The sequence below is a fragment of the Globicephala melas genome, chromosome 5 (genome assembly GCF_963455315.2).
Source record: "Globicephala melas chromosome 5, mGloMel1.2, whole genome shotgun sequence".
NCBI lineage: Eukaryota > Metazoa > Chordata > Mammalia > Artiodactyla > Delphinidae > Globicephala > Globicephala melas.
Genome location: NC_083318.1, coordinates 35788996 through 35806412, shown reverse-complemented (window position 1 = coordinate 35806412; position 17417 = coordinate 35788996). Strand labels below are relative to the sequence as shown.

General features: G+C 33.7%; 1 protein-coding gene across 3 annotated transcripts in view; it reads right to left on the bottom strand.

Annotated features, from left to right (window-relative positions):
• The window catches only part of SLC9B1 (solute carrier family 9 member B1), a 64058-nt gene that overhangs the window by 29883 nt on the left and 16758 nt on the right, over positions 1–17417 (bottom strand). For 2 of the 3 annotated variants that reach the window (XM_060299137.1, XM_030864172.2), the window contains exon 3: positions 15127–15265. In XM_060299137.1, coding sequence (XP_060155120.1) covers positions 15127–15265 — 139 coding nt within the window. Of the gene's footprint in view, positions 1–6246; positions 6356–15126; positions 15266–17417 lie in introns of those variants that run through there. The other variant, XM_060299138.1, reaches the window with a different exon arrangement.

Below are 17417 nucleotides of genomic sequence, written 5' to 3'. Positions count from 1 at the left end.
CATAAGAAAAGAAATACCTGAAAGCATTGTAAAAGACTCAAATACAACATTTAGAAAGAAACCATAAATAATTACTGAAATTTAAAAAATCACTAGATACCTTAAACAGCAGGCTAGATACAACTGAAAAGAGAAATATGGTAAACTGGTAGATATGAGGAAATTACCTAGAATGTAGCATAACAAGAAAAATGAGATGGAAAATATGAGATATTTAGATTTTGGAAAAGATGTAAAATATATCTAATAGTAATTTCAGAAACAGAATAGAAAGAGTGAAAAAGAGACAATATTTGAGAAGAAAATTGGCTTAACAAATTTATAGAATTGATTAAAATCATAATCAATTCTGTATTGATTTGGACACAGGAAGTAAAATAAATTCTCACCAGGATTAAATAAAAATAAACAGATACTTAGACACAATGTTGAGAAACTACAGATCAGCAAAAACAAAAATAATGCCTTAAAGAATCTAGAGGGAAAAATATAGATTAGTCATAAAGAAATAAACATTAGAGCAGATTCTCAATTCTCAACAGCAACAACAGAAGCTGGAAGATAATGAAATAAGGTCTTCAAAGTACAGAGATAAAATATCCAATGTTGAATTCTGCAGCAAGTTAAACTATCATTCAAGAAAAGGACAAATGAAAGATATTGTCAAGCAAATATATCTAAGAATATATTCCATTTTTACTGGCAGAAAAACTATTAGAAGATATGCTTTAGGAATAAGGACATAGGACTATAAAGGAAGGAAAAATGAACAAAAAGAATTGTAAACATGTAGGTTGGTCTAAACAAGTGTTTGATTGTATAACAAATACCCAATCAAAACTGCTAAATCAGGGGATATAAAAATAACTTGGATATGGGATTTCCAACAATGATAACATGAAGAAGTTGACAGTTTATTTCAATAAAAAAGTCTACATATAAAACTGTATAAAATAATAAAAGCAACCATTTCAGGACCTTGAAAACTGACCAAAGGCAGTTATCAAATTGAGAAGCAGTTATTCTTGAAAAAAATGCTAGAGTTTTGGGTAGGATCACTGAAAGTCTGAGGCCTTCCTGCTTGGGATTGCTACCATTCTTCTCACCCTTCTCCCCCACTTCAGCTCAGTTGGGAAAAACTAGTTATACCAGCATGGAGTTGGAAGTAAAAACCAGCAGCTTTCCTGCCAGAGGAGGTGGAGTGGATTTGATATGGAGTGGAGGCAGAAAACCCATGACCTTGCTGGCTAAAAGTGGCAGACTGGTTTGGGAATGGACAGAGAAAACATGCAGTTTTGCTAGTTTGAGGTTGCAGTCCAAGTTGAGGCAAGTGGCAGACCAGCCAAAAATGTGACTGGGAGATATTGGATATGAAAGAGGTATTGAATGGTTGAAATAAGTTCTCTACATATCCATGGCTAGTTGGGCAAGTATGCAAATGCAGGGAAGACTCAAGGAGTATGGCAAAAAGAGAAAAATGATGTGAGATCTGAGTACTAGCAGGAACTTTAAATGCATTCTTCAACCCACCTACAGATCACCTGGCAGAGGGTGGAAGACTTATTGGCCTGAACACTATGTCACTCGAAAATCATTAGGTGACTACTAAGCTATGCAGACAAAAGGGAAACCGCTAGGAAGGTAGGCTAACAACAAAAAAATAAACAAACAAAAAACTGATAAGAACCATTGGCTGCTGCAAACCATGGGGCAGGTTAAAATCCACAGTTTAAGTACATGTGAGTTACCAAAACAACAATAATAATAACAACAAAAACCCTAAAAAGTAAAACTGAATTCAAAGTTGCAATAATGTGTAATTAAAATGTTTAATTTTCAACCAAATTTACTAGATGTTCAAAGAAACATGAAAGTATGATATATACTCAGGAAAAAAGCAATCAAGAGATATTGAGTGAGTCCAGGTGTTGGATTTACAAAGTGTTCAAAACAGCTATTATAAATATGTATAAACAATTAAAATACGATAAAAAGGTGCCATTTAATAGAGAATATCAATAAAGAGATAAAATTTACTTTAAAATGAAAATGGGCATGGGAGAAATGGGTGAACTGTTTTTGTTTTTAGTTTAAATAAATTGAATTTAAAAAATTATAAGAGATTATCTAATGCAGCTCCATAACTTTAGGCAGGCCAACTTCCATTTTTTTAATAAAAGAAAATCTAGAATTGAAACATACAACAACTGAAATGAAAAATTCACTGGAGAGGCTCAACAGCATATTTGAGCTTGTGAAAGAAAATATCAACAAACTTGAAAATACATCAATAGAGATTAATCAATCTGAAGAACAACAAGAAAAAAGGAATGAAGAAAAACATAAACAGAGCCTCAGATAGCAATGGAATACCATCAAGAGTATTAACATATGCATAAGGGGAGTCCCAGGAGGAGAAGAGAGATAAAGGGGGAGAAAATATTTGAAAATATAATGTCCAAATTTCCAAATTTAATGAAACCAGAGACAGCCAAAGACAAAGCAAAAATCTTGCGAGTGGCAAGAGAAATGACTTATTACATATGGGGACAATAATACAATTAATAGCAACATTTTCATCAGGAAAAACAGAGGCCAGAAGGCAGTAAAGTGGCATTTCAGAAGTACAGAAAAAAAAAAACTGTCAATCAAGAATCCTATACCCAGTAAAACCATCCTTCAAAATGAAGCTTAAATAAAGACATTCTCAGACAAATAAAGAAAGAAAGAAAGAAAATTCATCTTTGCTGAAGAAATACTAAAGAAAATCTTTAAGTTGAAAGGAAATGACACAAGGTAATTTGAACCAATAAGAAAGAATAAAGGGCACTGAAAATGATAAATAAATGTCTAAGTATAAAAGATTGTGTATATGTTTTTCTCATTTCATCTCAATTTTTTTTAAAAAAGCTTAAGATTTTTAAAAGCAATAAGAATAACAAAATATTGTTGAGTTTATAGTATATAGAGGTATATTGGCTCAAAGCTGCTATATAATACCAAATTATGTCAATATTAAACTGAAGTAGACTGTAAAAAGTTGAAGGTGATTATGGTAATTCCTAGAGAAACCATTCACACTAAAGCCTCTAAAATACAGCTAAAATATTAACAGAAAAATTAAAATAATACACTAAAAATACTTGGTTAAAACAAAAGAAGCAGTAGAATAAGAAGAGAAAAATAAAAAGATATGACAAATAAGAAATAATGCAATGGTAGACATAAGTCTAACCATATCAGTAATTATGTTAAATGTGAATGGACTAAAATCAAAAGGCAAAGATTGTCATAGTGGATTAAAAAAATATCCAACGATATGGCGTCTATAAGAAACACACTTCAGGTGAAATGAACAGGCTAAAAATAAAAGGATAAAATATATATATCATGCAAATGGTAATCATGAATCAAAGAGGTAAACACAAGGGGATTACAACATGTCTTAAAGTGAATAAAAATGAAAACAGAATATATCAATGTTAAAGGAATGCGATGTGTGTAGAGGGAAATTTATAGGTTTAAAAAATATATTAGAAGGAAATAAATAATCTAAAATTGACAATCACAACATCTATCTTAGAAAGTTAGAAAAAGATAAGAAAGCCAAATCAAAAGTAAGCAGGATGTATGAAATTAAAAAGATTGGAGTAGAAAATAATAAAATAGAAAATAGTAAAACACTAAAGAAAATCAATGAAACAAAAAATTGATTATTTGAGAAAGTCAACAAAATGGATAAATTTTTAGCTAGAGTGACCAAGAAAAGTGAGAGAAGACACAAACCACCAAAATCAGAAATGAAAGAGGAAACATCACTATAGACCCTACAGAAATTAAAAGAATGTTAAGGAAATATTATAAACAACTTCAAGCTAAAAAATTAGACAACTTAGATGAAATAAACAAACTCCAAGAAAGACATAAATTACCAAAACTGATTCAAGAAGGAAGGAAAAATCCAAATAGACCAATATCAAATGTTTGCTATTTAAAAAATAAGAGTGCTGTATACAGAACAAGTTTAATTACTATGTTACTGGGAAGAGGGAGTAAAATAAGATGGAATTCAGTTGCTTTAAGATACAAAGATTCTTTGATTTTATGGTGTCCACCCAGATTATATCTGAGGTGATAGAGAAATTTGGGCTGTAAGGTTACTCATGAAATTGCAGCTCAATTCCTGAAAGAGGAAATAAAGGGGGTATAGTACAGGAATGATCTTCTAGGAGATGGATCAAAATTTTTTTTCAGTAAAGGATCAGACAGTAAATATTTTCAGCATTGTGAGTCACATGGCCTCTGTTACAAATACCCAACTTTGCCATTTTAGCACAATAGAACTTTATAAAACAAGTAGGGGACTGGATTTGGTCTATGGGCTGTAGTTTCCCAGCTCCCATTTTAACAGCTGAAATAAAAAATTATACCTGGATGTAAGTGAAGAGGAGACTGCTTCAGGCAGAAAATTACTGTAAGGGACCTATGATGATTTCTTGGGTGCTATTCTTCCTAACATCTTTCTTCCAGCAATGCTACAAAATTTTTCTCTGCCTCATATATTTTTTCCTAAAGTTAGTAATATTTCATGAAATTTTACTAACCAGATATTTATTAGCATAAATAAGCACATTGTTTGAAATTAATCTTTTTGCTGTCTTGCCCAACACCAACCTGAGAGCTGATAAACTAAATGAATGAGAGTTTTGATTAAGTGAAGGAAGAAAAGGACATAAGAACAAAACCAAGCTAGTTCAAGATGGCAGACAGGGCATATAAAGCTTAACTGAAATAAAAGTATAGAAATATAAAAAGGAAAAAACATATCACCATGAAGAGAATTAGGGGAGAAGAGATAGTTGTTGTCACACACTTCTGGGAGGTGAAAGCAGATAGGACCAGGTTGAAGGATGGAAACAGGTAGAGAAAGCTGCAGCCTTAAATATGCGAGGTACCTACAAAAGAAATCCATTTGACAATAGAAACTGGAGGAAAATCTGAGCTTAGAAATAGTATACAGCTAAAGGAAGGAGTGAGAAAAGGGGCCTAAAAAAGGGAAATTAATCAAGGGTTTGTACATGGTACAACAGCATCAGTCAGCAGCTCTACTCCTCTCTCCATTCCTGTGCTTAGAAACTGCTAACATTTATCATACTTTTAGTCATTGAATGGATTACCTAAGGGACAGCTAAAGCTTTAAGAGTGATTGTTGGAGTTCCAGAGTGAAAACAACTCATTCTGGCATGTGAAAAGCCCACAACTTCATAGTCAGCTCTATGTCCATTCACCACAAACTAAAGCCCATCAGTCAATAAAGCTTTGTCCTGCCCTGTCCCAGGCAGAAGATGGTCTCAGAGGGGGGACCTGACAACAGGTCCTACCTTCACAACAGCATAGTATATCTGCATAAGCTATTGAGACCTTCCTTCTTAAGTATCAGACAACTGAGGATCATTAACATAAAACAAAACCCAGCAGCAAGAAAAGGAAAAGTCAAGCAAAACAAACTGAAAAACTTTCCTCAGAAGAAACCGATAATTTAGGGACCAGAATGAAATAAAACAAAAATTTTAAATTATATTCTCAGAGATCTGAGAATTTACATAAAATAAGAATAGAATACCATATGAAAGGAACAATTAGAGAACAAAAAAGCGTTCTTGGAGATAAAATAAATATGATTGCTGAAATGAAAAACTGGAAAAATGAAAAACTGAAAATGAAGTAAAGAAATCTCCTAGAACAGAAAGCAGCATAAAGTGGTGGTAAATATGAGATAAAAACCAATCCAGGTCATCCAATATCTGACCAGAAAAGAGAATAAAGAAAAAAAAAAGGAGGGGAGGGGGGAAATTATCAAGGAAATAATATGCAACTTTCTTAGTGTTCAGGTTGAAAAGGTCAACTAAATGCTCAATACAAAGCATGAAAAAAGATCCATACCTACACTTATCACTGTAAAATGTTGCAAAAGCAAAGACATAGAGAAGATGCTAAAATCTTCTAGATACCTTGAAAAAAGCCATTTCCAAATGAATCATAAACAGATTTATATACTATTTCTTAGCAGCAACTCTAGATACTAGAAGACAGCAGATAAACCCTTCCAAAATTCTATGAAAAATTATTTCTAATCTAGAATTATATACCCAACTTATCAAATGTGAGAGCAGAATAAAAACATTTTCATATATGTGAGGTCTCTGAAAGTTTAGCTGTCATGTATCCTTTTTTTTTGGCACTTACTTGAGGATGTATGCTAGCAAAACCAGGAGGAAACCAGGAAAGATGAAGGATTTTAATCTTGGAAACAGTAGATCCAAACCAAGAGGGCATTGAAAGGAAGCTCTAGGATGATAGTCTTCCACAGACCTAGAAAACAGCCACATAGGTGGAAGCAGAAAAGGATGTCTCTGGGAGGAAAGTCTCCAGGAATAAAGAGGACTTCTTAAAGTTTATAAAACTATGAAGACAGTAAAAAAAAAAAAAAAAAAAAAATCAGTGATTGCCAGGGGATTCCAGGAGGAGGGAGGAATGAATAGCTAGAGCACAGGAAATTTTTAGGGCACTGAAACTATTCTGTATGATACTGTAATGGTGGATGAATATCATTATAAATATGTCAAAACCCGCAGAACACAAAGAGTGAACGCTAATGTAATTTATGGACTTTAATAATAATGTATAATATTGGTTTATCAATTGTAACAAATATACCACACTAATGTAAGGTGTTAGTGATAGGGGAGACTGTATGTGTGTATGAGGGGGTAAAGGGTTAAATGGAAACTCTCTGTACTTACCACTCATATTTTAGGTAAATCTAAAAAAATTGCTTTAAAATGCTATTAATTTAAAAAGAAAAAACCTATGAAACAATATGAAATGGTGTGACATATGTATAATTGAAGTCCCAGAAGAAGAGGAGAGAGGGAATGGAGCAGTATAAATATTTGAAGAGAAGATGACTTTTCAAAATTGATGAAAGACAATACACAGGTCCAAAAAGTCTAGTGAAGCCCAAGCAGGATAAATACAAGGAACAGTATGCCTAGTCACATTATAATTAAACTGTAGAAATCAAAGATGAAAAGAAAAAGTTTAAATCATCCAGAAAATATAGTCAAATTACATTTAGAGGGACAACAATAAGAATTATGCTGGCTTGTCATTGGAAATAAAGGAAGCCAAAAGAGAATGAAAGAACAGCTTTAAAGGGCTTAAAGGAAACAGGGCCTGTGAACTTGAAGTCTATACCCAACAAAAAATATACTTCAAAAATAAAGGTCAGAAAGAAGAACAAAGGAGGTATCATGTGTGCTGATTTCAAACTATATTACAAAGTTATTGTAATCAAATAGTATGGTATTAGCATAAAAACAGACACATAGATCACTGGGTCATTTGTTATTCTGGAGTCCAGAAATAAACTGATATATGGTCAACTAATTTATGACAAAGGAGCCAAGAATATACAATGGGGAAAGGACAATCTTTTCAATAAATGGTATTTGGAAAATTGAACAGTCACATGCAAAAGAAGGAAGCTGGACCTCTATCTACACTATACATAAAAATTAACTCAAAATGGATTAAAGACTTGAAGATAAGAACTGAAATCATAAAACTTTTGGAAGAAAACATAGGTATTAAGTGTTGATATTGGTGATGAATTTTTGGATTTGACACCAAAAGCAAAGGCAGCAAAAGTAAAAAAAAAAAGGGCGGGTGGTGGGGAGTGGACTACATCAAACTAAAAAGCTTCTGCACACCAAAGGAAACCATCAACAAAGTGAAAAGGCGACCTACCAAATGGAAAATATTTGCATACCATATATATGATAAGTGGTTAGTGTTCATAATATACAATGAACTCATACAACTCAATAGCAAAAAAAACCCCAAACAATTCGATTAAAAATTGGGCAGAGGATCCGAATAGGCATTTTTCCAAAGAAGACATACAGATGGCAAACAGGTACACGAAAAGATGCTCAGCATCACTAATCATCAGGGAAATGCAAATCAAAACCCCAATGAGGGGCTTCCCTGGTGGTTCAGTGGTTGAGAGTCCGCCTGCTAATGCAGGGGACATGGGTTTGTGCCCCGGTCCGGGAAGATCCCACATGCCGCGAAGCGGCTAGGCTCGTGAGCCATGGCCGCTGAGCCTGCGCGTCCGGAGCCTGTGCTCCTCAACGGGAGAGGCCACAAGAGTGAGAGGCCCACGGACCGCAAAAAACAAACAAACAAAAAAAAAAACCAATGAGATAACACCTCACACCTGTTAGAAAGGCTATAGTCAAAAAGACCACAAGTAATAAATGTTGGCAAGGATGTGGAGAAAAAGGAACCCTCATGCACTGTCAGTGGGAATGTATATTGATGTAGCCACTATGGAAAACAGAATGGAGGTTCCTTAAAAATTAAAACTAGAACTACCATATGATCCAGTAATTCTACTTCTGGGTATTTTTCCAAAGAAAACACTAATTCAAAAAGATGTAAGCATCCCCCTGTCCATAGCAACATTATTTACAACAGCCAAGATATGGAAACACCTTAAATGTTCATCAATGAATAAATGGATTAAAAATGGTAGATACATATACATATATATATAGTACTATATATAGTATATATATGTATATATAATGAAATATTATTCAGCCACAAAAAAGGAGGAAAATCTTGACATTTGCTACAACATAGATGGACTGACCTTGAGGGCACTATGCTAAGAGAAATAAGTCAGACAGAGAAAGACAAATACCATATAATCTCTCTTATATGTGGAATTAAAAAAAAAATCAAGTTCATGGATGTAGAGAACAGACTGACGGTTGCCAGAGGCAGAGGGTAAGAGGGTGGGTAAATGGGTGAAGGGCTCAAAAGGTTCAAACTTGCAGTTACAAAATAAGTCATGAGGAAGTAATGTACAGCATGGTGACTATAGTTAGGAACACTGTATTGTATATTTGAAAGTTGCTAAGAGTAGATCTTAAAAGCTCTCATCACACAAAAAATTTTTAACCATGAATGACCGACTTATTGTGGTGATCATTTTGCAATATTTACAAATATCAAATCATTATGTTATGCACCTGAAACTGTTATATGTCAAATGTACTTCAATTTTTAAAAAGGCCAAATTAGACATTTTCAGACAAATAAAAGCTGAGAGAATTAATTACTAGCACAATTACACAACAAGAAACATTAAAGGAAGTTTTTTAGGCTGAAGGGAAAGAATCCCACATGGAAGCCCAGATTGCCGGAAAGAAATGTAGAGAACTAGAGAATGTAAACATGTGAACAAATATAAGGGAATTTTTTTAAAACTTAAAACAAAGACTTTTGTTTTTTTAAAGCAAAAATAATAAGAATGTAGAAGTAAAATATATGATAAATCTAGCACAAGGGCAGAAGAGGGATAAAGAAAGTCATACTGTTGCAAGACCTTTCTATGTTATCTTGATGTGAGCAATGGTTTTCGACAAATGTATACATTTGTCTACATTCATTGAGCTGTGTACACTTAAGATCTTTGTACTTTGTGGTATGTTGACTATAATTCAATAAAGTACTATTAACAACAAAAATTTTAGGAGATGATGGAGAGTTTGGGAAAAAAACTGGAGTATGATACAACCAACAGTGTAAGCACCCCCTGCCCCCCAATTTTGGCAGTTATGGACAAAGCTGCTATAAACATTTGTGTGCAGGTTTTTGTGGGCATAAATTTTTAGCCCATTTGTGTAAATAATATCAAGGAGAGTGACTACTGAATCATATGGTTAGAGTATATTTAGTTTTGTAAGAAACTGCCAAACTGTCTTCCAAATTGGCTGTACTATTTTGTATTCTTAGCAGCAATGAATGAGAGTTCCTGTTGCTCCAAATCTTCACCAGCATCTGGTGTCAGTGTTTGGGACTTCTGGCCATTCTAATGGACATGCAATGGTACTTTGTTGTTTTAATTTGCAATTCCCTAATGACATATGATGTTGAGAACATTTTTATATGCTTATTTGCCATCTGTATATTTTCTTCAGTGAAGTGCCTTTTAAGGTCTTTTGCCCATTTTTAATCAGGTTGTCTGTTTTCTTATTGTTGAGTTCTAAAAGTTCTTGGTATATTTTGGATAGTTCTTTATCAGTTGTGTGTTTTGTAAATAGTTTCTCCCAGTTTGTGGCTTGTGTGCTCATTCTCTTGACATTGTCTTTCACAGAGTGGAAGTTTTTAATGTTAAATAAGTTCAGCTAATCAATTATTTCTTTCATGGATTGTGCCTTCCCTGTTTTGTTTTGTTTTTAAGTAATCACCATAACTAAGGTCATCTAGATTTTCTCCTATGTTAACTTCTATGAGTTTCACAGTTTTGCATTTTACACTTAGGTCTATGTCCCACTTTGAGTTAATTTTTATGAAGGGCATAAGGTCTGATCTAGATTAATTTGTTTTGCATGTGTATATCCAGTAGATCTAGCACCAGACTACCTTTCTTCCATTGGGTTGCCTTTGCTCCTTTGTCAAAGCTCAGCTGACTATGTTTATCTATTTCTGAGCTCTCTATTCTGTTCCATTAATATATTTACATCCTGTTCACCAAATTATACTCTCTTGATTATTGTAGGTTTATAGTAAGTCTTGTAGGGAAGTAGTGTCAGTTCTTCAATTTTGAATTTTTCTCCTTCAATATTGTGTTAGTTATTCTTGGTCTTTGCAATATCTATATAAACTTTAGAATGAATTTGTCGACACCATGAAACAACATGTGGGGATTTTAATTGGAGTTGCATTGAATCTATAGATCGAGTTGAGACGAACTAATTTCCTGACAATATTGAGTCTTCCATGAATGTGTAAAATCTATACACTTATTTAGTTTTTAAATTTCTTTCTTCAGAATTTTGCAGTTTTCCTCATGTAGATATTGTACATATTTTGTTAGATTTATATGAAGGTATTTCATTTGGGGAGTACTAGTGTAAATGGTGATACGTTTTTCATTTCAAATTCCATTTGTTCATTGTTGGTAAATAGGAGAAAAACCCCTGACTTTTGTATACTAACCTTGTATCCTGCAACCTTATTATACTCACTTTTTAGTTGTTGCAGGAGATTTTTTCCCCTAGATTCTTTAGATTTTCTACATAGACAATCATGTCATGTGTGAACAAAGGCAGTTTTATATCTTCTTTCCCGGTCTGTATGCCTTTTATACCCTTTTCTTGTCTTACTATATTAGCTAGGACTTCCAGTACAATATTGAAAAGGAGCGGCGAGAGAGGGCATCATGTTCTTGTCCCTGATCTTACTGGGAAAGCTATTCCCTCACAATTAAGTATGATGGCAGCTATAGATTTTTAACTGATGTTCTTTGTCAAGTTGACAAAGAACTTGTAATTTGCTGAAGTTTTTATCATGAATGAGTATTGGATTTTGTCAAATGCTTTTCCTGCATCTGTTGATATAATCATGTGATTTTTCTTCTTTAGTTTGTTGATGTGATGGAACACATTAATTCATTTTCAAATGTGAGCCAACCTTGCATATAAAGGATAAATCCCACAAGGTTGTAAAGTATACTTCTTTTTATATGTTGTTGAGTTCTATTTGCTAATATAGAGAATTACAACAAATTGAGAATTTCTCCATCTATGTTCATCAGAGATATTGGTTCGTTTTCCCCTTCTAATGTCTTTAGTTTTGGTACGAAAGTAATACTAGACTCATAAAATGAGTTGGCAGGCTTCCCTCTGCTTCTATCTTCTGGAAGAGATTGTAGAAAATTGGTATAATTTCTTTCTTAAATAGTTAGTAGAATTCACAAGTGAAATCATCTGAGTCTGATACTTTCTGTTTTGGGAGGTTATTAATGGTTGATTCAATTTCTTTTACTGGTATAGTCTTATTCAGGTTATCTATTTCTTCTTGTGTGCATTTTGGTAGATTGGGTCTTTCAAGGAATTGGTCCACTTCTTCTAAACTATCAGATTTGTGGACATAGAGTTGTTTATGATGTTCCTTTATTATCATTTTAATGCCCATGGAATCTGTAGTGATGTTCCCGCTCTCATTTCTGATATGTGATTTATGTTTTCTTTTTTCTTAGTTAGCCTAGCTGGAGGCAATCAATTTTACTGATCTTTTCAAAGAACAAGCCTTTGGTTTCATTGATTTTCTCTATTTCTTGTTTTCAATTTTATTGATATCTGCTCTAATTTTTATTATTTCTTTTCCTTTGCTTACTTTGAATTTATTTTGCTTCTTTTTCTAGTTTCCTAAGGTGGAAGCTTGGGTAACTGACTTTATACCTTTCTTCTTTTCTAATATATGCATTCAATGCTATAATTTTCCCTCTAAGTGCTGCTTTCAGTGCATCTCACAAACTTTGATAGCTTGTATTTTCATTTGATTCAAAATATTTAAAAATGTCTCTTGAGGTTTCTTTTTTGACCCATGTGTATTTACAAGTATATTGTTTAATCTCCAAGTATTCTGGGATTTTCCAGCTGCCTTTCTGTTAATAAATCATACTTTTAAGTCCATTGTGGTCTGAAAGTTTATGTTGACAAATCCCCAAGCTCAGATTCTTTCCTCAGTGCATAGTCTCCTAATGAACCCATTGAAGGCATTCATTTCTGTTACAGTGTTTTTGATTTCTAGAGTTTCCATCTCTCTGTTTACATTACCCATCTGTTCTTACATGTTGTCTACCTTTCCACTGGAGTCTTTAGTATATTAGAGCTGTTTTAAATTCATGGTCTCATAATTCCAACTCCCTTGCCATATCTGGGTCTGGTTCTGATGCTTTCTCTGTCTCTTCAAAACGTGTTTTGTGCCTTTTAATACATTTTATATATTTTTGTTTAAAGGGGAACATGATGTGCTGGTAAAAGGACCTATGGTAATGTGACGGTAAGTTGTAGGGGAAGAAGAAGAGTTCTATAGTCCTATGATTAGGCCTCAGTCTTTTAGTGAGCCTGTATGTAAATTTCACAAGTTCTTTTCAGGGTTTTTTTTCTTTTTTCACCCCCTTAGGTTGTATGGTATGGCTAGAGAGGGCTGGAGTTGGGTATTTCTCTTCTCCTTAGTTGGTTAGGCTAATAAAGTCCCCACAGGTTATACTCTGATATTACAGTTTCTCTTGAAGGCAGGTTTTATTAAGAACAGGATCTCTGTTGTATTTCACAGTGGTTACCGTTTCTCTCTCCCTGACAGATGGCTCTTGGAGGTACAACTCACAAAAGGATGTCCCCCAACACCATGACTGGGCTCCTACTATAGTTTTTAACTCTCAGACTTGCCCACACTGAGCTTCCAGCTAATTGACAAATTTCCTACCCTCACTATTGGTTCCCGCAGAGGTTTCTGCTCTAACTTATGATTCTCTGTACCAACCTGTCTCTAATTTGGGGGGCAGTAATTTGCCCTGTGACCTCACTTCTTTGACGGAACTAAGAAGAGTTGATGATTTTTCAGTTTGTTCAGCTCTTTATTTGTTGCAAGGATGGAGTGATGATGCTGGATCAGAAACTGGAATTGTCTGGGATATTATTTTTGAGCTCTAAACTACCAAGACTGCTTACTTTATGAAACTAGTGGTAAGATTTTAATGGAGAAATTTGGTTCCAAGATTATTTGAAAATCATAGTTGGATGTATAATAAAGCTACCCTTTCATTTATTTAAAGGAAAAATAATGGAAATAAGTTAGTACCTTTATTCAAAGTAAACTAAAAAGAAACAAAAAGGAGCAATAGCCTAAAACCTAAACTTATTGCCCTAGAGTCTCCATTTCTTTGTGATTAGGGAAGCCAACCTCCAAGTAAGATATAAACAGTGTGATTAAAAGTGATGAGACTGATTTCTACATGTGTTTGAAAGTTTAGATTTCTTATTTAATTTAACCTGTGTGCACTGCAGGATTGCTGAATTAAACATGACTTGTTGACAAACCGCAGCTCTATTTCTTTCTATTATCCAGAGTATACACTCTTTTAAGAGTTTGTTTAGCTTGAAAATAGGATGTGTATGTGAGAGGGAGAGAGAGAGACAGATTGAAAAAGAGAGTACAAGAATATAGACCCCCAAGATAGAAACATGAAGCTCCTTTTTCCTATGAATTTCTCTAAATTTGCAAAATCAAAAATGAAGGAAAACAAAGGGGGAAACCAGTTATAAGTATCAAAGTTTGTTGTTATAAAACTCCTCAACTAGTTCCTGAGCAAACCACAGTCCTCAACCTCAATGGATAATCTTTGGTGACCAATACATTTCCCTCTCTTCCACATGCACCGGCCCTACTTCTAACAACTGCTGTATAGAAACTGCCCCCTAAATAAAGTCATGGGGATGTGTATGTGAGACCTATGTGCAGAAAGGAGTCCAGTCACTTACATTGGCAGATGTTCAAGTTTACTTTAGATTCAGGGCCTTAAGAATACTGATTTTAATTAAAAAGCAACTTTTCCTAAATGAATTTACTACATCAATTAATAAAATTTTCAGTTTAAAGTTAGCAAGCAGCAAAGAAAAACAATGTAAACTTCAAATACTAATCCTTCATCATATTTTAATCTAATTTTTGTTTTCTGTGAGATCTGTACTTCTAGAGGTCAAACGCTCTCTCGCTCTCTCTCAAGTTTAATCATATAGAAATCTAGGGGAAAAAACCTTCTATAAATATTTGGTGACAATGAGATGCTTTAAAATTTTAGTGGGAAAGCAAGTTCTACACAACTCTTTAAGACAGCATAAAATTTGGGGCTTAATTTAAATAAGAACCTTAATATTGGCAGAAATATAATGTTCCTTCTAGCTACTTAAAACTAAATGTCAAAAGTAGGTTTTAAATAAAAATCTTTCTATCACTTCTGTTTCTAATTTCCAAAATTTAACATAAAAAGTCATGAAAAACATTAAAATATAGATCTGTTAAGCAATTATTATTTTTGACAGATTTAAGGAACTATTTCTTCTTTGTCCACATATTGCTTGTAAACAGGGCTGCTCATCTGATCTGGAGTGTATAGATTAAGCAGTGTCTTTGTTGGCTTGTATTTTAATACTTATCAAATATATTTCTCATTTTCTATCCATTTACATATCTTATTTCACATACCATTTGTAATAATTTCATTCAGTGTTCCTTGTGGAGGACAAGAACACTTCTTTTCCATCTGTGGTTTTGTTTCCTCTGTTTTTGACAAGACAGTTTCCTTAGTTTCTTCGTGTTCATTAGTATCACTAGCTTTGAGGATCTGAAGTAAAAACAAGAAAGTCTTTTAAGAAATATACTTGTACAATTTTATGAATGTAAGAGACAACCAAATTTCATAATTAAATTCATATTACTACTGTGAACATGGAGAATTATACATACAAAATAATATTCATGCTCTATATCAATAGGTATTTGGGGAGGTAACAACAGTGTATTTTGTAGGGCACCTTGATTTAGCCTTTTGTAGACCTGCCTCCCTGCCATATTCATTTGTGATTTATGTATACTGAATAAGTACGCCTATAGTGCAGGCAGAATAATTAAAACTGTCCCTACTTAGTCTAACTCCCAAACATCATTCAGCAAAACTTTTGTAGAATTAAAATGCAACTAAAGTGGAAAGGAGGTGAAATATAATTTAACTTGGATTCATTTCATTTGAAAAATTATATAACAAAGAAAAATGAGAAGAAAACAGATCAAGCTTTCAGAAATTCAATGTTCATGCTTTTTCCACTACTATTTATAGATAACATATTTAGATGGTTTATGGGTATACCTCAATCTTCCAGTATTTAATGGTAATTAGTCTAATAATGAAACTGCTGATTTAGGAGGGAAAAAGACACCTTTAGTTTGTGAGAATATTGAAAGGCTTCTCCCAAGGTAAAAACCAAACCAAAACAAAAGATTAAAAAGAAACAGAACAGAATAGTTAACCATGGAATAGAGATATTCAAACATCCTTGCTGTTATCATGATGCATGTGTGTGTGCGTATGCATGTACGTGTGTGAACATGCAGGCCAATGCTTTGAGTGTATTGATAATATTTTTGAGTGCAGTGGAGAGAGAACATCACATTGTCACAAGAAATGGTAACAAAGGCTAGAGAGCTTGGACAGAATAAGGAAAGGAAGAGGAAGCATTTAATGACTAGGGAGACAGAGGCACCATAGAAGCTGGTGTAAACGAATTATGTAGCTCTTTAAAATCAAAGTTCTTTAAACCGGATCATGATTAATCTGTTGGAGTTCTGATATAGAGACCTTTTTCTGGAAAGTCTGTCACTATACAAAAGGTTCAGGGTAAAGACACAAAGGTGAGTTTTGATTAGGGTGGGTGAAAGGTCATATACAATAAAACCATATTATTTTAAGTTTTATTATTTCAGAATTTATAATAAATTTACATAGAGTACGATGAAGTCTTTACAGATAAAGTAATTAGGATCAATGGTGAATATTTTAAACATTTTTTAAAAAGGACTTTTTTGGCCCTTAAGAACTGTAGAAACCTCTATTTAAAAAATAAACAATTTAGGGGCCTCCCTGGTGGCACAGTGGTTGGGAGTCCGTCTGCCGATGCAGGAGGTGCAGGTTCGTACCCGGGTCCGGGAGGATCCCGCATGCCGCGGAGCGGCTGGGCCCGTGAGCCGTGGCCGCTGGGTCTGCTTGTCCAGAGCCTGTGCTCCGCAGCGGGAGAGGCCACGGCATTGGGAGCCCCGTGTACCGCAAAAAAAAGAGAAAAAATAATAAAAATAAACAATTTATAATTCTAATTATGAGCAATTAATATTTAGTAAAACTAGGTCAACAAAAGGTCTAATGACTTACTCTACATACTTGCAAAAATAAAAACCTGGGTCTCCTTCGAACGTACAGCACATTTTAATTAATTTAGATTTTTCTTTACCTCTTTTACTCTAAACTACTAACTTTATTCTGGACATGGCAAGAAATAGTAAGCCAAATTTTCATTATTCCTAAAATCTGCCTCTTTGGTTCCAAAATAATCTATAGTCACCCCTTCCATGTTTTCATTCCTTTTGCCCATTTCTTGGGACATATTAAAACTAGCTATTTTTAAATGACCACTTCTTTTTTTTTTTTTTAGCCTGAATCATTTATTTTTTAAATACCCAGGTAACACATGATCATGCTAGAAAAACAAAAAATATAGATAAGCAGAAAAAAATAAAGTCATTCCAAATCCCACTACTCAGAGTTAACCATTGCTAACATATTGATATATATTTATCTAGAAATGTGTGCATGTATGTAAAAGAGAGAGGGAGACTGAGAAAGGGAGAGAGAGTATGTGTGTTATTTATTAATAAAAATGTAAATATACTAGTGTTCCATAATCTGCTTTTTTACTTAACAATATGTCATGGATATCTTTCACATT